Source organism: Bombina bombina, chromosome 1 (assembly GCF_027579735.1).
Source record: "Bombina bombina isolate aBomBom1 chromosome 1, aBomBom1.pri, whole genome shotgun sequence".
Taxonomy (NCBI): Eukaryota; Metazoa; Chordata; class Amphibia; order Anura; family Bombinatoridae; genus Bombina; species Bombina bombina.
In genome coordinates this window covers 1,542,552,460-1,542,573,462 of record NC_069499.1, presented here as the reverse complement: position 1 = coordinate 1,542,573,462, position 21,003 = coordinate 1,542,552,460, and the positions used below count along the sequence as shown (strand labels likewise).

Sequence of the window (21,003 nt, the reverse complement as noted above, 5' to 3'; positions counted from 1 at the left end):
ATTCTAATTTCACCATTGGCCCCGTTTTAACTATATTTTATGGTTAAAATATCCATACAACGATAAGTATAGACAAATTATTTCACTCTAATATTATGCTCTAATTACAGAAACCTTTTAAAAATATCCATGGTTTCATAAAGTGACTAAAATATACACTCTAAAAGTAATTGACATTAAGATATATAATATCTTTCTCTATTTTAAAAGTAATCATATAAAATGCTTATCGCTACATAAAAACACCCAACTATATTATAATTAAGACCCAAGGATACCTATGTTATATAATAAAACAGCATTTTATAATTGTTCCTGATTTTTTTTATTTTTTTTTTATTATATCATCAATTAGTGATTTATTGCTAAATTAGAGAGGCTTTAAATAGCCTTTGAATCCCCACATCTGGTATCTTGAAAAAGGCTGTCCAGCCGAAACATGTTGATACCAGAGCACACCTGCACAGGATTTGAGAAGACAAAGTGAATACCAGCTATACTCAGTTGAAATATTCAAGTTCCCACTGAGCGGCATATATTTAACCGCAAAGATCACATTGATAACTAGAAATCCTTTTTCTACTTATCCTACAAACTTTCTACTTATCCCAACAACCACATTTCAGCACCCAGATCGGTCACTGACCGACATCTAAGAAACCTGGGAACAACAGACCGGAAAGGCACGCAAAAATTCCACATCAGGAGGTTATCCAACAACCATACCATCGTGATCGGTCACTGACCGACAGAATAGAAAAACCGGAGATACTTAAAAAACATCAGCAAACGGTTAGCACTTAACCGCAACGAAGATCCCACCAAGAAACCCTTAAGAGCGCGATCGGTCACTGACCGACAAAGGATAAGGTAACTGAGCGGCCACGACAACTACCCAAACACTTATATAAAAGTGAATTTTCTCGCAGCAAACAGATAAGTCCACCTAATAAGAGGAAACCAAAGCGGCATTTATTTAACCGCCAGCAGCTCATATAGAACTGCCACCAGCTTGATCTTGAAACTTAATCAAAACACTGGCATAGCGGCGTTTATTTAACCGCAATTATCTCACAAAAGTGATATCAAACAGATACACTTCAAGGTACTAATTTGTATACTTATATTATAGTGTGATAAAAATCGCACCAATATACCTCTACATTTGATATATAGTTGCCTAAGATAAGATCTCAATTGCATAGCTGAACTTGAAACAAAGTATCCTATATGAACTATACAGCAACTATTGTTTTATCCACTATAAAATTGTATCTACAAACATTCTGTTAGAAATTACAACTTGTGATAAACTCAAAACTGTATAAATTATAAGATTTCAACGTTATTATTTTAATTTAATTTATTTTTTATATATTATGTACATTTTTATACATAGAGACACCGGTGTCATTTTTTAAACTTTGAAGGAATTGTAATAATTTTTGTTTAACTGTACTTTTAGCATCACTACTATTGGGTAAATTTACCATAATCAAATAAAGGATCATATTTATTTCTTAAATAGTTTCGACATCCATTTTTTTCCAAAAGAGAATATAAAATTAGGACTCATCAAAACATTAACATATATTGAGCCCACACATTATCACACATATTTACAGTAAGACACATTGGGAATAGCAACTTGTTTTGCGCCACCTACTACAACTAACTATAACTCTTTAAACTTTGGGATAAAGTTTACTTCAGGTGTGCTAGATTCCCCACCAGCTAGACAGTCTAAACCTACCAAACATTAAGCATTCTCAAGAGGATTTACGGGTCCGTGCGGCTCTCGGGATTGTTTCAGTCCTAAATAGCCGTCTCTTTGGTGACTAGGTCAGTGAATTTTTGCTGCGTCGCTCTCTGTTGCTTCCGATGCCCTCGGAACCTAGAGTATTTTTTCCCACGTGGTGGGAAAATTAGAGGGTTTAGCGCCTCTTTTCTGCCAGTCGGGGAGGTGTTGCTTTAGGAAATTGTCCTTTTTGGACTTGTTCCTTTAGTGGTCTTCTTCTTCATTGAGATCTCTTGGATTTTGTCCGTTTCTCCTTGTGGATGGGGTCACCTTTCGGGGGACTTGGAATTCCTTTTGGGAGTTGGTTGTTCCCTTTTTTGGGACATTAGACAGTGAGGGTCTTTTTGGGGCTCTGGTTAGGGGTCTTTTCCCGGGTGTTGGGAATGCTCTGCATCTCTTTCCTTGGGATAGTGGTTTTCCACTCATATAGTTCAGGTATTACCATCCAGGTGGCATCCAAACCCATGTTTTACTGTCCTCTGACTTCGAATCTGAGGTGATGTGGAGACTTGCTGTTGCTCTGTTCGGGTGACTTGTCCTCACTGTTCCCCTTGTGTATGGAGCTCATGGCTAGCTGGACAGCTAGCTCAGCATACTAATGCTCTGTGGCTACTCTGTACTGTAGCAAACCGAGGGTTGCCAGTTCGATCCACGGCGAGGTCTAATATCAGGCTTTCCTTCCTTCGAGGTTGATAAAATGAGCGAGCGCCTTGTGTCCCTTAAGGGGGATTAGCCGCGCTTTTCAAGCACAATCATGTTAATGTTGCTTGAATGCCTGTTAGCTCTAGTGTCCTTTTATTGCCTTGGCTCTTTGGAGTGTTGGGCTCCTGCAAGGGTTGCTCTCTTCCCTTTGGGTCGGGACGTGCACAGGCTTCTTGCTCTTGTTATCCGGGTTATTCTGGATTTTTCCCTGGGAGGTCTGTTTTTTGATATTCCTGGAAGATTGTTTAATCTAAACATTTGTGGGGGCTTCTGTCCTGATCTTTTGGTTGTCAAGGGTTTTCCTTCTGCGTTTTCCTCTTTGTGGATCCCGCTGTGGGATGTTACCGGACCTATGATCCTAGGACTGGCCTGGGGGTTCCAGTTTCCGGGGTACTTGGGCTTAGCCCCTTGTTCTGGCTGTTCTGTTTTACAACTTGGCCAGATTTACTAAGAGCCGGGGCTCCTCTGGGGCTTGTCTTGTGCAGACGATACGGTTCCCTTGGGACAGCCAACTAATGTTGGACCCTGATGGTGGCTTTCCTGACTAGCAAATGGAAGGTTTGCGGTTGCTCAGCTGTCACTTTTGCGCCTGTATGTGTGCTAGCACAATGGTGTTTTAAGGTTTTTTTTTCTGTGTTCGTCAGTGATGCTGGCCTTGTGTGCTCTCGGGTCTTCCTACCGACTTCCTGTCTTATGGGCAGGTGTTTATCGATGCTCTCCTCTTCAGGGGGTTTGTTGTCCTCCTTATGGAGGTAGTGTGGTTCCTTTTTTTAGGGGCCTCTCCGGTGTTCGGGAGGTTGGAACAGATGTTTTATCTGGTTCGAGGATTGGGCTGCTCTTTGAGTTGTTCCTTTCCATCTGGGGAGCTGTTGGCTCCTCATTGAGACTTAGGTCGGGTAGATTTGCTAGATCTGGCTGTGTCCATTCTTCCTGCCCTTTTGGGGGCAGGTCTTGGGGTTCCCTTTCTGTTCCCTTGCTTGAGATCTGCCAGTTGCTTGGGCTGGTCCGGCTAGGTGTAGGATCTGAGATCTGTTGTTATCCTCAGCGGTCTTGGGGGTGCCAGTGGACCTTTTGTTAGAGGTTCTGTGCCTCTTCCCCTCTTGAGATCTGTGAGTAGGTCTGGCGGCCTGGATTGCCTGGAGTGTGTCCTCTGCCTCCTGGAGGTTGGGCACTCTGTTAGTTTATTCGGCCGCTTTTTCCTTACGGAGAGTGTATTCTCTGTGTCTTCCAATGGATGGCAGCGTGTTACTGGACTTAGATGTTTATCTTCTGAGTTTGCTACCTGTAATTTTTCTGTTTGCTCAAGTCTCTGAGTTCTGATGTTTTGAGGACTTTGTCTTCAGCTGTTTTTTCGTGCTGTTGCACGATATTTGGGGAGATGTTTCTTCTCCTTGGGGATGCCCGGTTGCTCCTTGTGGGTAGATGGGCGTCGCTCTCCCCTTGTTCTCGGGATCCATTCGGGTCTCTGTGGACTTGGCCTTCTTTTGAAGGGGCTTTTCCTTTATTGGATTTTGCTGTACCTTTTGGGTATCCCTTTGGTTCACCCTTGTCCTCTCCCTTTTGGGGGATTTTGGTACTGTACTAGTAAGGGTTGTGTGGGGACTGACTGCTGGGCGACTGTTCTCCTGGAGGAGTGTTGGCTCAGTGACCTCTGCTTTGCGGTCTCTAGTTAGGCCTTCGGACTATCTGCGGGTCATGTGTCCTTGGGGCCTTTTCTTCTACATTTTTGCCCGGCTCCGATGAAGCAGGGTTTGGGTGAGTTGTGTTTTTTTCAGGCCTGGTGGCCCTCAGAACGGGCCACCCTATTGTACCCTCCCGTTTTTGCATTCAGGTTGTCCTCTATAGCTTGGGTATTGTTTTCCCCCAAAAGTAATGAATGCAAGCTGTGGACTCTTTCCATTTATGAAGAAAAACTTAAATTATGCTTACCTTGATAATTTTCTTTTCTTCAGATGGAAAGAGTCCACAGCTCCCCACCCGTATTTGTTCTGTGGGGCGTCTTTTTTATTGTGTCCTGGCACCTTTTCACCCTAGTATTTCTTTACTGTTCCTTGTTCAGCAGAATGACCTGGGAGATGAGGGGAAAGTGAGAGGAAAATTTAAGCCTTTGGCTGTGGTGTCCTTTGCTTCCTTCTGGTTGGCCAGGTTTTTATTTCCAAAAGTAATGAATGCAGCTGTGGACTCTGAAGAAAGTAAATGATCAGGTAAGCATAATTTACGTTTTCATGGGTTTGGATAGATTTTAAACAACTTTCTAATTTACTTTTATTAACAAATTGCCTTCATTCTCTTGTCATCCTTTGCTGAAGGAACAGCATTGCTCTACTGGCAGCTAGCTGAACACATCTAGTTAGCCAATCACGAAAGACAAATGTGTGAAGGCACCAATCAGCAGGTAGCTCCCACTAGTGTAGAATATGGTGCAATATTATTTTTCAACAAGAATATCAAAAGAATGAGCACATTTGAAAATAGAAGTGAATTTAAAAGTGTCTTAAAATTACATGCTCTGTCTGAATCGTGCTCGTTTAATTTTGACTTTCCTATCCCTTTATGCATTGATGGTGTTTGGTAAGCGGCTCAGTTAGGGATTATGTGATAAGGAAATGTGCTAATCACCGTTAAGGTTGCTGGGGGTTTGGTGGGAATAGAGATATCCCAAATATAGGGGAAAGCTCTGAAGTCCTAATATTCACTTCTGGTTTTTAGTATATCTATAGCCCAAACATCATCTCTGTTCCTTCCTCAGGCCTCAAATTGCATTCAGAATGAAGAACAAAAGGGAGACGTACTTATCCCAACTCAATAAGACAGCGTCAGAGCTCTGTACTCCTACTCCAGGGGTTGCTGAGCCGGACCTTCTGCATCACGCATGGGTCAGCCCCAAATCGCTAACTTAAAGAGACCATTGTACACTATATATTTCTTTGCAAAAATGTTTTGTAAATGATTCATTTATATAGCCCATCTGGTAGTGTTTTTATAAAAATGTAGAGTTTTGCTTATTTTTTAATAACATTGTGCTGATTTTCAAACTCCTAACCAAGGTCCACAGTGTCAGATGTATTATTATTATTATTATTATTATTCTTTATTTATAAAGCGCCGACAGATTCCGCAGCGCCTGCCCCATGGGTTTCAAGGTATAACAGTACAGTGGAGAAAACAATACGATAAGACAGAAAATTTTACAGACAAATACAGGGGGGAATTGAGGGCCCTCTTCCTTGTGGGAACTTACAATCTAGATGGGTAGGAGGATTGGAAACAGACGTGGGACTGCAGAGGTGAGAATGATATTAGCGAGGAGATAGAGGGCAACTGTTAGTTAATTGAAGTTAGTTTGTTAATAAGTCGGGGTGATAAGCTTCCCTGAACAGAAAGGGTCTTTAGGAAAGTTTAAAGGAGGAGAGGCTAGGGGCAAGTCTGACATCTCGAGGAAGTGCGTTCCAGAGGGTTGGTACCGCACGAGAGAAGTCCTGTAGTCTAGAATGAGAGGAGGTGATGGTAGAGGACACAAGAAGCAGGTCGTTTTGGATCTTAGGGGACGGGCAGGAGTATATTTGTTTGATGAGTGAGGGACATGGTAGGGTATGCAGCATTGGTGAGGCTTTGTAGGTCAGGTATACTGATGTCTACAGGTTCATGCTGGCTCCTGGTTTATGTTATCTGTCTTTTCACATGGAGGGGAGGGGGGGGGGTACTGCTCTTTTCGTTTAACCCAGACCCTTTCAGTGGGTGTCCCAGACTACTTTATCAACAGTGCTAAATTGGGAGCTGCTAAGTAAGTTTTTAAAAGGTTTATATTGGATTTTTTACATCAGTATCTGATCTGCTATTCTTTCTTTATAGTAGTCGTCTATTACAATGCAGTTATATGAAAATTGGTGTATACCGTCCCTATAACTCTGTGACTGTTACATAAATACGCGTAGTTTTACAAAACATTAAAGCCTTTCTCCCAGCATAGGACCAAAGCTGCTGAAGCAACATGATTTTGTTAACAGCATATGATAGATATTATATGATTACCCATTTCCTTGTGAACACCCCTCAGTTTTTCCCCCTGTAATTTAACCATATTAGCCAGTTAGTATCATAGCAAACGATATATTCTGACATCAGATTATAGAATCAAAATGGCCGCCTAGTCTGGTCAATATTTTCTTATGGAGTGTAATATATAATTCCTATGTAAGTTTACCTTATATTATTTCTTTCCTATGACATGGAGAGTCCACAACGTAATTCCAATTACTATTGCGATATTCAACTCACTGGCCAGCAGGAGGAGCAAAGAGCACCCCAGCAAAGCTGTTAAGTGTAACTTCTCTTACCCATAATCCCCAGGTATTCTCTTTGCCTTTCATGGAGGATGTGCAAAGTTAGTGTCTGAAGATAGTTAATCCTTTTATGGGTACTCTTTCCCTGCAAGCAAGGATTGAGGATTATGCTGTGTCATGTCAATCTATTTAGTAAGAGTAGTGGTGGCTATTAGCAGTTAGAAAGCGGCGACATTGTCTTTGCTTTATTTCTAACATTATTGCTTCCTCTTATAGAAAGCCAGGGTTGGTTACTCTGTTCTTTCTTTTTCTACAGGTCCCTATTAGCGGTCAAGTAAGGCTATTAGACCAGTAGCTGCTGTACCTGCTCCACAGCAGAAGTTACCTGAGGGTAAGTCCTTTTATTTATATTTCCTTAGGACAGAGATATTTTCGAAGGTCAATCAGGGACGCAGTGGGACCTGTTGCCTACTACCCTCAGAAGGTATTTATTTATTCTAATTTTATATATCTACTGTGGGATATTTGCATCTGAGCAGCTATCTGGCTTTATGCCGGTGAAGGGATTTTGCCGCTTCCATTGCCAGGCTAAGCCCAGGCTTTAAGGGTGTGGGATACGGCTTTGGTGGTTAGCTATAATTCCCATTCTTTTCCCTACACGGTCCGTTTAAACGGAGATTTAATGTGTCTAAGGGGCACAGTATGTGCTTGCTAATTCCCTCTTGTAGAGGGTTCAGTTGGTTTATGGCGCACTCAGCTTATACAGAATAAGTGCTGTTATTGCCTGCATAGACTATGGCAGTTGGTGCCTATTAAATGAACTCAGGCTGTTATACCTGTCTGACTTCTCCTTCTTGTTATCGGGTATTAGCTTCCCGCTTAGGAGGTGACCGTCATTGTTGGCGATGTTCTTCCCGCAGATTGTCAGCTTAATAATTCTCAGACAATTTGTGCTGCGGGACGCTCAGTAGATTTATGCAGTTTGGGTTGAGCTTTATTTTTCTGCTCCTCTCAGGACCCGCTGACGGCGTATAGATATTGGCGCCATTTTGGATCTTATCGCAACGAGTAGTGCAATCTGAGTGCATGTTTTAGCTGAGTCAATTGTAACAAAGCTTAGCCTCCTAAGGATGAATGTATATTTTTATAAGAAAGAGACTTTTATGATCTCAATTAAATGTTTTATTAAATATTTTACTTTCTAATGACACGGTGAGTCCACGGATCATCTCTAATTACTATTGGGAATATCACTGCTGGCCAGCAGGAGGAGGCAAAGAGCACCACAGCAAAGCTGTTAAGTATCACCTCCCTTCCCTCCAACCCCAGTCATTCTCTTTGCCTACGTTAAAACCAAGGAAGTGGTAAAGTTTTGTGAAAAGGCTCCGGCATTGATAGTAATGGCGGCCGGTCACTTTTCTAGTTAGGAACGCCCATGAATAGGAAGGGCGGGTTTTCTGAGGCAGCAATTTAGTGTTGCGTGCCTTTCCGGAGCATTTCCTGTTAGTTCCGGTCCGGAGTGTTAGTTTTGCTGCGTTTCTGCTTAAAGGAAGAGTGTTTATTTCGTAGCCGTTTTGAACAGCTAGATTTTGAGTCCCGAATTGTAGTCAAAGTTTAATCTGGTTCCCAGAAGGACAGGTAGGCCACCTCAGCAAGGAGTGCTGAGGTGAGGAGGCTGTCTGAGATTTATAGTGAACTGCTGCTGGCGGTAGTTAAAGAATAAAGGAAAATTATTTTTACTTTTAAATTTTAAAGTGACAGTAACGTTTTTTGTGTTATTATTTATCAAACCTAAATAAAGCAGTTGGGATTATTTTGTTTGAACATTGGGTAAAAGATGGATCAAGAGGCCCTGCAAAACGTTACATGTAGCTTGTGTTTTGACTCTAATGTGGAACCCCCAATCCTTTTTGTTCCACATGTATTGAAAGAACATTACATCACAGGGATAGACTTTTTGAATCTGAGCCATTATTAGCTAGGGCGGATGCTGTTCAGGGGTCCCCTGTTCAAGATATGCCGCAGCTTTCTCCTCAAGTGTCCCAAACTTTATCGTCTACACATGCAGTGCCATGCGCTTCCTTTCACACTCCGGTTGGAGTTACGTTGCAAGACATTGCTACCCACATATCTTCTGCGGTAACTGATGCGCTATCTGCCTTTCCCATGCTGCAGGGAAAGCGCAAGAGGAAATCTAAGGAATCAGTGAGTAAGGTTTCAGACACAGTTGTGGCTAGTCAGAATGTTCCTTCCCAAAAGTCTGAGGAGGAAGATACTTCGGTAGCATCTGAGGGTGAAGTTTCAGACTCAGACAGTGTAATTCCTTCTTCTGATGTTGAAATTGTATCCTTCAGGTTTAAGCTAGAACACCTCCGGTTGTTACTTAAAGAGGTTTTGGCCACCTTGGACGATTCTGACCTGACTGTCGTAGTCAACCCTAAGAAGTCTAGTAAGTTAAACAAATACTTTGACATTCCTTCCATGGTGGAGATTTTTTCGGGCTACAGAGATTATTGCTCGGGAATGGAGAGACCTGGTATCCCTTTCTCTCCATCCCCAATTTCTCCAACATAGGTGTGTCGGTCCACGGCGTCATCCTTACTTGTGGGATTTCTTCTTCCCCAACAGGAAATGCAAAGAGCCCAGCAAAGCTGGTCACATGATCCCCTCCTAGGCTCCGCCTACCCCAGTCATTCTCTTTGCCGTTGTACAGGCAACATCTCCACGGAGATGGCTTAGAGTTTTTTAGTGTTTAACTGTAGTTTTTATTATTCAATCAAGAGTATGTTATTTTAAAATAGTGCTGGGTATGTACTATTTACTCAGAAACAGAAAAGAGATGAAGATTTCTGTTTGTATGAGGAAAATGATTTTAGCACCGTAACTAAAATCCATGGCTGTTCCACACAGGACTGTTGAGAGCAATTAACTTCAGTTGGGGGAACAGTGTGCAGTCTCTTACTGCTTGAGGTATGACACATTCTAACAAGACGATGTAATGCTGGAAGCTGTCATTTTCCCTATGGGATCGGTAAGCCATGTTTTATTAAGATAGTAAATAAGGGCTTCACAAGGGCTTATTAAGACTGTAGACTTTTTCTGGGCTAAATCGATTCATTATTAACACATATTTAGCCTTGAGGAATCATTTATTCTGGGTATTTGATATGATTATATCGGCAGGCACTGTTTTAGACACCTTATTCTTTAGGGGCTTTCCCTAATCATAGTCAGTGCCTCTTTTCGCGCGGTATGGCGCACTTGTTTTTGAGGACAAGCATGGCATGCAGCTGCATGTGTGTGAGCTCTGATACATAGAAAAGTCTTCTGAAGGCATCATTTGGTATCGTATTCCCCTTGGGCTTGGTTGGGTCTCAGCAAAGCAGATTCCAGGGACTGTAAGGGGTTAATATAAAAACGGCTCCGGTTCCGGTTATTTTAAGGGTTAAAGCTTCCAATTTGGTGTGCAATACCTTTTAGGCTTTAAGACACTGTGGTGAAATTTTGGTGAATTTTGAACAATTCCTTCATACTTTTTTTGCAATTGCAGTAATAAGTGTGTTTAGTTTAAAATTTAAAGTGACAGTAATCGGTTTTATTTTAAACGTTTTTTGTGCTTTGTTATCAAGTTTATGCCTGTTTAACATGTCTGAACTACCAGATAGATTGTGTTCTGACTGTGGGGAAACAAGGTTCCTTCTCATTTAACATATATGTATTTTATGTCATAAAAAAATTTTAGTAAAAATGATGCCCAAGATGATTCCTCTAGTGAGGGGAGTAAGCATGGTACTGCTATCATCCCCTCCTTCGTCTACACCAGTCCTTGCCCATACAGGAGGCCCCTAGTACATCTAGTGCGCCAATACTCCCTTACTATGCAACATTTAACGGCTGTAATGGATAATTCTATCAAGAACATTTTAGCCAATATGCCCCACTTATCAGCGAAAGCGCGACTGCTCTGTTTTAGAATAAATTCTGTAGAGCATGAGAACGCTGATTGATATGGGTTCTGAAGGGCCCCTACACCCAGTCTGAGGGGGCCAGGGAGGTTTTGTCTGAGGGAGGAAATTTCAGATTCAGGAAACATTTCTCAACAAGCTGAACCTGATGTGATTACTTTTAAATTTAAGTTGGAACATCTCCGCGCTCTGCTTAAGGAGGTGTTATCCAATTTGGATGATTGTGATTCATCTGGTCCATTCCAGAACCACTATGTAAAATGGGAAAGTTCTTAGAGGCCCCGGGGCCCCCCGAAGCTTTTCCTATATACCACAGACGGGTGGCGTACATTGTTAGTAAAGAATGGGACTGGCCCGGTTATACCTTTAGTACTCCCCCCATACTTTATAAAATTGTTTTCCTATAGTCGACCCCAGAAAGGGACTGATGGCAGACAGTCCCAAGGTCGAGGGGGCGGGTTTCTACTCTACACAAGCGCGCCACTATACCCATAGAAGATAGTTGTGCCTTTCCAAGATCCTATGGATAAAAAATTAGAAGGTCTGCTAAAGATGTTTGTTCAGCAAGGTTCCCTTTCTACAAACCAATTGCATGCATTGTCCCTGTCACTGCAGCCGCGTGTTTCTAGTATGATGAGCTAGGAAAGGCGATTATTAGTAATTCTTCTTCTTATGAGGAGATTATGGACAGAATTCGTGCTCTTAAATTGGCTAATTCTTTCACCCTAGACGCCACCCTTGCAATTGGCTAGGGTTAGCGGCGAAAAAATTCTGGGTTTGCTATTGTGGCGCAGAGCGCTTTGGTTAAAATCTTGGGCAGCGGATGCGTCTTCCAAGAACAAATTGCTTGACATTCCTTTCAAGGGGAAAACACTCTTTGGCCCCTGACTTGAAAGAGATTATCTCTGATATCACTGGGGGCAAGGGCCACGCCCTTCCTCAGGATAGGTCCTTTTCAAGACCAAAAATAAACCTAAGTTTCGTCCCCTTTCGCAGAAACGGATCAGCCCCAAGGGCTACGTCCTCTAAGCAGGAAGGTAATACTTCTCAAGCCAATCCAGCCTGGAGACTTATGCAAGGCTGGAACAAAGGAAAGCAGGCCAGGAAACCTGCCACTGCTACCAAGACAGCATGAAATGCGGGCCCCCGATCCGGGACCGGATCTGGTGGGGGGCCAGACTCTCTCTCTTCGCTCAGGCTTGGGCAAGAGATGTTCTGGATCCTTGGGCGCTAGAAATAGTCCTCCCAAGGTTATTCTCTGGAGTTCAAGGGGCTTCATCAAGGGGGAGGTTCCACAGGTCTCAGTTGTCTTCAGACCACATAAGAAGACAGGCATTCTTACATTGGGTAGAAGACCTGCTAAAAATGGGAGTGATTCATCCTGTTCCATTAGGAGAACAAGGGATGGGGTTCTACTCCAATCTGTTCATAGTTCCCAAAAAAGAGGGAACGTTCAGACCAATCTTAGATCTCAAGATCTTTGAACAAGTTTCTCAAGGTTCCATCGTTCAAGATGGAAACCATTCGAAACACTTCTTCCTTCCATCCAGGAAGGTCAATTCATGACCAAGGTGGATTTCAAGGATGCGTATCTACATATTCCTATCCACAAGGAACATCATCGGTTCCTAAGGTTTGCATTCCTGGACAAGCATTTCCAGTTCGTGGCGTTTTCTTTCGGATTAGCCACTGCTCCTAGGATTTTCTCATAGGTACTAGGGTCCCTTCTGGCGGTGCTAAGACCAAGGGGCATTGCTGTAGTACCTTACTTGGACGACATTCTGATTCGAGCGTCGTCCCTTCCTCAAGTAAAGGCTCACACGGACATTGTCCTGGCCTTTCTCAGATCTCACGGATGGAAAGTGAACGTGGAAAAGAGTTCTCTATCTCCGTCAACGAGGGTTCCCTTCTTGGGAACTATAATAGACTCCTTAGAAATGAGGGATTTTTCTGACAGAAGCCAGAAAAACAAAACTTCTAGACTCTTGTCGGATACTTCATTCCGTTCCTCTTCCTTCCATAGCGCAGTGCATGGAAGTGATAGGTTTGATGGTAGCGGCAATGGACATAGTTCCTTTTGTGCGCATTCATCTAAGACCATTACAACTGTTCATGCTCAGTCAGTGGAATGGGGGACTATTCAGACTTGTCTCCGAAGATACAAGTAAATCAGAGGACCAGAGACTCATTCCGTTGGTGGCTGTCCCTGGACAACCTGTCACAAGGGATGACCTTCCGCAGACCAGAGTGGGTCATTGTCACGACGACGCCAGTCTGATGGGCTGGGGCGCGGTCTGGGGATCCCTGAAAGCTCAGGGTCTTTGGTCTCGGGAAGAATCTCTTCTACCGATAAATATTCTGGAACTGAGAGCGATATTCAATGCTCTCAAAGCTTGGCCTCAGCTAGCGAGGGCCAAGTTCATACATCAACCATCAGGGGGGAACAAGGAGTTCCCTAGCGATGGAAGAAGTGACCAAAATCATTCTATGGGCGGAGTCTCACTCCTGCCACCTGTCTGCTATCCACATCCCAGGAGTGGAAAATTGGGAAGCGGATTTTCTGAGTCGTCAGACATTGCATCCGGGGGAGTGGGAACTCCATCCGGAAATCTTTGCCCAAGTCACTCAAACCGTGGGGCATTCCAGACATGATCTGATGGCCTCTCGTCAGAACTTCAGAGTTCCTTACTACGGGTACAGATCCAGAGATCCCAAGGCGGCTCTAGTGGATGCACTAGTAGCACCTTGGACCTTCAAACTAGCTTATGTGTTCCCGCCGTTTCCTCTTCATCCCCAGGCTGGTAGCCAGGATCAATCAGGAGAGGGGCGTCGGTGGATTTTTGATAGCTCCTGCGTGGCCACGCAGGACTTGGTATGCAGATCTGGTGAATATGTCATCGGCTCCACCATGAAGCTACCTTTGAGACGAGACCTTCTTGTCTAGGTCCGTTCGACCCACTCCAGCTGACTGCTTGGAGATTGAACGCTTGATCTTATCAAAGCGAGGGTTCTCAGATTCTGTTATTAATACTCTTGTTCAGGCCTGAAAGCCTGTAACCAGAGAAATTACCACATAATTTGGTATATCTGTTGGTGTGAATCTGCAGGATTCCCTTGGGACAAGGTTAAGATTCCTAAGGTCTATCCTTCCTTCGAGAAGGATTGGAAAAAGGATTATCTGCAAGTTCCTTGATGGGACAGATTTCTGCCTTGTCTGTGTTACTTCACAAAAAGCTGGCAGCTGTGCCAGATGTTCTAGCCTTTGTTCAGGCTCTGGTTAGAATCAAGCCTGTTTACAAAATTTTGACTCCTCCTTGGAGTCTCAACCTAGTTCTTTCAGTTCTTCAGGGGGTTCCGTTTGAACCCTTACATTCCGTTGATATTAAGTTATTATCTTGGAAAGTTTTGTTTTTGGTTGCAATTTCTTCTGCTAGAAGAGTTTCAGAATTATCTGCTCTGCAGTGTTCTTCTCCTTATCTGGTGTTCCATGCAGATAAGGTGGTTTTGCGTACTAAACCTGGTTTTCTTCCAAAAGTTGTTTCTAACAAAAACATTAACCAGGAGATAGTTGTGCCTTCTTTGTGTCCTAATCCAGTTTCAAAGAAGGAACGTTTGTTGCACAACTTGGATGTAGTTCGTGCTCTCAAATTTTACTTAGCAGCTACTAAGGATTTCAGACAAACTTTGTCTTTGTTTGTTGTTTATTCTGGTAAACGGAGAGGTCAAAAAGCAACTTCTACCTCTCTCTCCTTCTGGATTAAAAGCATTATCCGATTGGCTTATGAGACTGCCGGACGGCAGCCTCCTGAAAGAATCACAGCTCACTCCACTAGGGCTGTGGCTTCCACATGGGCCTTCAAGAACGAGGCTTCTGTTGATCAGATATGTAAGGCAGCGACTTGGTCTTCACTGCACACTTTTTCTAAATTTTAACAAATTTGATACTTTTGCTTCTTCTGAGGCTATTTTTGGGAGAAAGGTTTTGCAAGCCGTGGTGCCTTCCATTTAGGTGACCTGATTTGCTCCCTCCCTTCATCCGTGTCCTAAAGCTTTGGTATTGGTTCCCACAAGTAAGGATGACGCCGTGGACCGGACACACCTATGTTGGAGAAAACAGAATTTATGTTTACCTGATAAATTACTTTCTCCAACGGTGTGTCCCAGTCCACGGCCCCGCCCTGGTTTTTTTAATCAGGGTCTGATAATTTATTTTCTTTAACTACAGTCACCACGGTAACATATGGTTTCTCCTATGCAAATATTCCTCCTTAACCGTCGGTCGAATGACTGGGGTAGGCGGAGCCTAGGAGGGATCATGTGACCAGCTTTGCTGGGCTCTTTGCCATTTCCTGTTGGGGAAGAGAATATCCCACAAGTAAGGATGACGCCGTGGACCGGACACACCGTTGGAGAAAGTAATTTATCAGGTAAACATAAATTCTGTTTTTTTAAGAAGATGTTTACAATAGCTGACTCTATCAAGAAGTCTTGGCAGACAGTCCCCAAGGTGAAAGGGGCAATCTCCACTTTGGCTAAGAGAACCACTTAAAAAGATGTATGTACACCAGGGTTTACAATGGCAACCTGCAGTGTGTATTGCTACCATCACCAGTGCGGCAGCATACTGGTTTGATGCGTTGTCTGAATCTATTCAGACAGATACTCCCCTTGAGGAGATCCAGGATAGGATCAAGGTTCTTAAGTTGGCCAATTTGTTTATTACGGATGCTTCCCTACAAGTTATTAAGTTGGGAGCAAAGATTTCGGGTTTTGCAGTACTGGCCCGCAGAGCTTTATGGTTGAAATCCTGGTCTGCGGATGTGTCATCCAAGTCTAAGCTTTTGGTGATTCCCTACAAGGGTAAGACCTTGTTTGGGCCCGGGCTTGGCTGAAATTATTTCAGGACATTACGGGAGGAAAGGGTCATTTCCTCCCTCAGGATAAGAGGAATAAGCAGAAGGGACGTTAGAGTATTTTTCATTCCTTTCGAAACATCAAGGGTAAAACTTCCTCTCCCTCTGCCAAACAGGAACAGTCCAAGCCTTCCTGGAGGTCCAACCAGTCTTGGAACAAGGGGAAGCAATCTAAGAAGCCCGTTAGTGACTTAAATTTAGCATGAAGGGTCTGCCCCCGATCCGGGACCGGATCTGGTGGGGGGCAAACTTTCTTTCTTCGCTCAGGCCTGGGTTCGGGATGTGCCGGATCTCTGGGCGGTAGACATTGTGTCCCAGGGATGCAAACTAGAGTTCAAAACCTTTCCTCCCAGGGGCAGATTTCTGCTCTCAAGATTATCTGTAGAGGCGTTCTTACACTGTGTCCGGGACCTTTCCGACCTAGGAGTTATAGTTCCTGTTTCAATGCAGGAACATGGTCTTTGATTCCACTCCAATTGGTTCATGGTTCCCAAAAACGAGGGAACTTTCAGACCAATTTTTGATCTCAAAAGTCTAAATAAGTTCCTCAGGGTACCATCCTTCAAGATGGAAACTATTTGTTCCATTCTTCCCTTGGTTCAAGAGGGTTAGTTTATGACAACAGTAGATTTAAAGGATGCGTACCTACATGTTCCGATCCACAGGGATCATCACAAGTTTCTGAGGTTCGCCTTTCTGGACAAACACTTCCAGTTTGTGGCTCTTCCATTCGGCCTTGCCACAGCTCCCAGAATTTTCTCAAAGGTCCTGGGAGCCCTGTTGGTGGTGCTCCAGTTGCGGGGCATTGCAGTGGCGCCTTATCTAGTCGACATTCTAGTCCAGGCGCCATCCTTTCAACAAGCAAACTCCCACACGGAGATGTTGTTATCTTTTCTGCGTTCTCACAGATGGAAGGTGAATTTGGGAAAGAGTTCCTTGATACCAGCTACAAGGGTAGTGTTCTTCGGAACCATAATAGATTCCTTATCAATGAAAATATTTCTGACAAAGGTCAGAAAGACAAAGATTTTCGTATCTTGTCTTGCCCTTCAGTCCTCTCTTCGGCCGTCAGGGGCCCAATGTATGGAGGTAATTGATCTGATGGCAGCTGCCATGGAAATCATTCCGTTTGCTCGGTTCCATCTCAGACCTCTGCAGTTATGCATGCTCAATCAATGGAACAGGGATTATGCGGATCTGTTTCCGCGTTTACATCTGGATCAGGCGACAAGAGATTCTCTTCCTTGGTGGTTATCTCAGTTATCTTTCCCAGGGAACCTGCTTCCGCAGACTTTCCTGGGTGATTGTGACCACGGATTTCAGCCTGTTGGGTTGGGGAGCAGTCTGGTGCTCGCTAAAGTCTCAGGGGATATGGACTCGGGAGGAGTCAGTTCTTTCCATAAACATCCTAGAGCGGAGGGCAATCTTCAATGCTCTTCTGGCCTGCTCTCAGCTTCAGCCCGGTTTATCAGGTTCCAGTCGGACAACATAACTTCAGTGGCTTACATTAACCATCAGGGAGGAACTTGGAGTTCCTTGGCCATGAAAGACGTATCTAGGATTATCCAGTGAGCGGAGACCCACAACTGCTGTCTATCTGCGATCCACATTCCAGGAGTGGACAATTCGGAAGCAGATTTTCTGAGCAGACAGACTTTTCACTCGGGGGATTGGGAACTCCATCCGGAGGTGTTTTCCAACTTGATTATCAAATGGGGAAAGCAGGAGCTGGATCTCATGGCATCTCGACAGAATGCCAAGCTCCCAAGGTACAGGTCGAGGTAAAGGGATCCTCAGGCTGTACTGATAGATGCTCTGGTGGTCCCTTGGAATTTCAGTCTAGCATACCTGTTACCTCCGTTCGCTCTCCTTCCTCGGGTCATTGCTCAAATCAAACAGGAGAGGGCGTCTGTGATCCTCATTGCACCGGCATGGCCTCGCAGGATTTGGTATGCAGACCTAGTGGAGATGTCATCTCTCCCACCTTGGAGACTTCCACTGAGGAAGGACCTTCTACTTCAAGGACCCTTCCTTCACCCAAATCTCGTTTCTCTGAAGCTGACTGCTTGGAGATTGAACGCTTAATTTTATCTAAGCATGGTTTTCTGAGTCAGTCATTGAGACCATGATTCAGGCTTGTAAACCTGTTACCAGAAAGATTTACTATAAGATATGGCATAGATATCTGTATTGGTGTGAATCCAGAGGTTACTCTTGGAGTAGAGTTCGGATTCCTAGGATTTTGTCTTTTCTCTAGGAGGATCTGGAGAAGGGATTATCTGCTAGTACCTTGAAGGGTCAGATTTCTGCCTTATCTATATTGTTGCATAAGCATCTGGCAGACGTGCCAGATGTACAATCCTTCTGTCAGGCTTTGGTCAGAATCAGGCCTGTGTTCAAACTGTTACTCCTCCCTGGAGTCTTAACCTGGTTCTTAAACTTCTTCAGCAGGCTCCGTTTGAGCCTATGCATTCTTTAGATATTAAGATGTTATCTTGGAAAGTTTTGTTTCTTGTTGCAATTTCTTCTGCTCGTAGAGTCTCAGAGCTCTCGGCATTGCAGTGTGAATCCCCTTACCTTACTTTTCATTCGGATAAGGTAGTTCTGCATTCTAAGTTAGGTTTCCTCTCTAAAGTGGTTTCGGATAGGAACATTAATCAATAAATTGTTGTTCCTTCTTTGTGTCCTAACACTTCTTCTCATAAAGAGCGTCTGCCGCACAACCTAGATGGGGTGCATGCGTTGAAATACTATTTACAGGCGACTAAGGATTTTTCGCCAGTCTTCTTGCTTTGTTTGTTGTTTTCTCTGGGAAACGCAAGGGTCAGAGAGCTACGGCTGCTTCTCTTTCTTTGTGGCTGAAGAGTATAATTTGTTTGGCCTATGAAACTGCTGGACAGCAGCCTCCTGAGAGAATCACAGCTCATTCCACGAGGGCTGTTTCCTCTTCCTGGGCATTCAAAAATGAAGCTTCTGTGGAACAGATTTGCAAGGCGGCAACTTGGTCCTCTCTACACACTTTTTCAAAATTCTATAAATTTGATACTTTTGCCTCGGCTGAGGCTTCTTTTGGGAGAAAGGTTCTTCAAGCAGTGGTGCCTTCCGTTTAGGTTCCCTGTCTTGTCTCTCCCTTATCATATGTGTCCTCTAGCTTGGGTATTGATTCCCAATAGTAATTAGAGATGATCCGTGGACTCACTGTGTCATTAGAAAGAAAACAAAATGTATGTTTACCTGATAAATTTATTTATTTCTTGACACGGTGAGTGCACGGCCCGCCCTGTTTTTTTTGTGTTGTAAACCTCAGACACCTTTGCACCTTGTGTTACTTCCTTTCTCTCTCTTTCCTTCGTCGAATGACTGGGGTTTCAGGGAAGGGAGGTGATATTTAACAGCTTTGCTGTGGTTCTCTTTGCCTCCTCCTGCTGGCCAGGAGTGATATTCCCAATAATAATTAGAGATGATCCGTTGACTCACCGTGTCAAGAAATAAATAAATTTATCAGGTAAGTATAAATTCCGTTTTTTCTTCGGAACACTTCTGAACGTATTTTCTAATACATACAGTGCTTCTTGTATTTGCCATCTGGTGGCAGTTAGCTGCTGATCCATGTTCCTAAGGATATTTAGCGCTGAGTTACTTATGTCCCTGCAGTTTACTTTTCAGAATTTATTGTCCTGATAATGTCTGGGTTTTTTATTTGATGGCAACTAAAGGATATTACAGAAATAAGGGCTGAGCTGCTTATTTGTGTCATAATCAAATATGTCCATGCATTTTTATTTTCAGGATGTATATCTCCTGATTCCTTTAGATTTTAGCTCCTTTTATATTTTAAGGTGCAATCTTTTTATACTTTTTGTATTTGCAGCCCTTCTTCAATCCTTTTTTATAGTGTTATTGACGCACTGTTGAATGACTTTTATAATATAAGGTTATTCTTTCATTTCCTTATGCTTCAGTCTCTGATATTTAGCACTATGTCCACCTTAGTCAGGAATCAATATTCCCCTGCGGGATATTTTCTTCCTTAAGGATGGGACTGGAGTGTCTCCTTGTCTGCTCTGAGTTTGGAGGAGTATAAAATAAAGGAGATCAGGATAGGAGCAAGGCTCTAAAGCTGACTAATCTTTTATCTGTGACCAACATGCAAGAGATTCTAGCCTTGCCGTTCTAGCTCGCAGAGCTCTGTGGCTGATGTCTTGGTCTGCGGATGTTACGTCCATATCCTATTTTCTGTTTTTTGCCTTATAAGGGCAAAATGTTATTTGGTTCCGATATGGCTGAAACTGACGTATCAGGTAGAAACAGGATTAAAGGAATTGTCTAATAAAATTTTACACTGGGTATGAGGAAAGATACTGTACCTGTACTGTAATGATATTTTCCGTCATCTGGTGGCTAGTAAGTTGCATTTTAATTTCTTTCTGTGTATTTTGTGCTGTTAATCTCCTTCATTTTAGGCGATTTTCGCACTGTGGAACTCCTTCTGATGTAGCCAGTGGTTAGCATGTCTGACTTGGAAGCGCAAGGTCGTGAGTTCAAATCTCGGGTGCAGAGCAATCCAGGATTTTTTGAGGAAGGCAGGTAGAGTACTTAGCAATCTAAGTGCCCGCAAGTCGTTTGTTTTTATTTCATAATATGGTCTATGAATACATTTTAATTGTCCCTGTCATATATTAAATACTTACTTTAAGATTTTTTATGTTCAGGGACTTGATTATCATGTATGTTTTTATGTATCATTATGATTTCCTGTATTATAAGATTATACCTGTGAAATGTATGATTTCGAATTCCCTACTTGACTCTCTATAATATAGAATTTTTAGCCAGAATTCTAGCCTTGCGATTTTAGCTTGCAGAGCTCTGTAACTAAAATCTTGGTTGGCAGATGTTACATCCAAATCCAATCTTCTGAATTTGTCCTTTTTGCAGGACTTTAGTTGGACCTTGTCTAGCCGAATTTTTTTCTAGGGAAAGGACTCTTCAGTCCTCTTAGATAACCCTAAGGGGTCGACAGAATTTTAATTTTAATTTTTGTCTTTTAGTAGAGACAAAAGTATTTCTCTTCAAACCAGAGCAATCCAGGATTTGTTGAAGATTCTGTCTACCTTGGATTAAAAGGTTGTAATCCAAGAATCCCTCCTCTGAGTCTAGTCAGCTTAATGGGGCTTCTTTGCTCTGTCAATAGGCTTGGATGCACGATGTCCCTGATCCTGGGGCTGTGGAATTTGTATCTGTGGGATACAGGATAGGATTCAAGTTTTGTTCTTTTTGGGATAGATTTATCCTGTTAGTTGATCTGAGAATCCGGTGAAGAGAGAAGCCTTCGTAAACTG

The 21,003-nt window shown here is 43.1% G+C and overlaps 1 protein-coding gene across 1 annotated transcript in view; it reads left to right on the top strand.

The window, feature by feature from the left end:
- Positions 1-21,003, top strand: part of MYCBPAP (MYCBP associated protein) — a 200,365-nt gene that overhangs the window by 106,385 nt on the left and 72,977 nt on the right. The window contains 2 exon segments of the mRNA XM_053722003.1: positions 5,250-5,273; positions 5,275-5,375. Of these exon segments, the coding sequence (XP_053577978.1) occupies positions 5,250-5,273; positions 5,275-5,375 (125 nt within the window).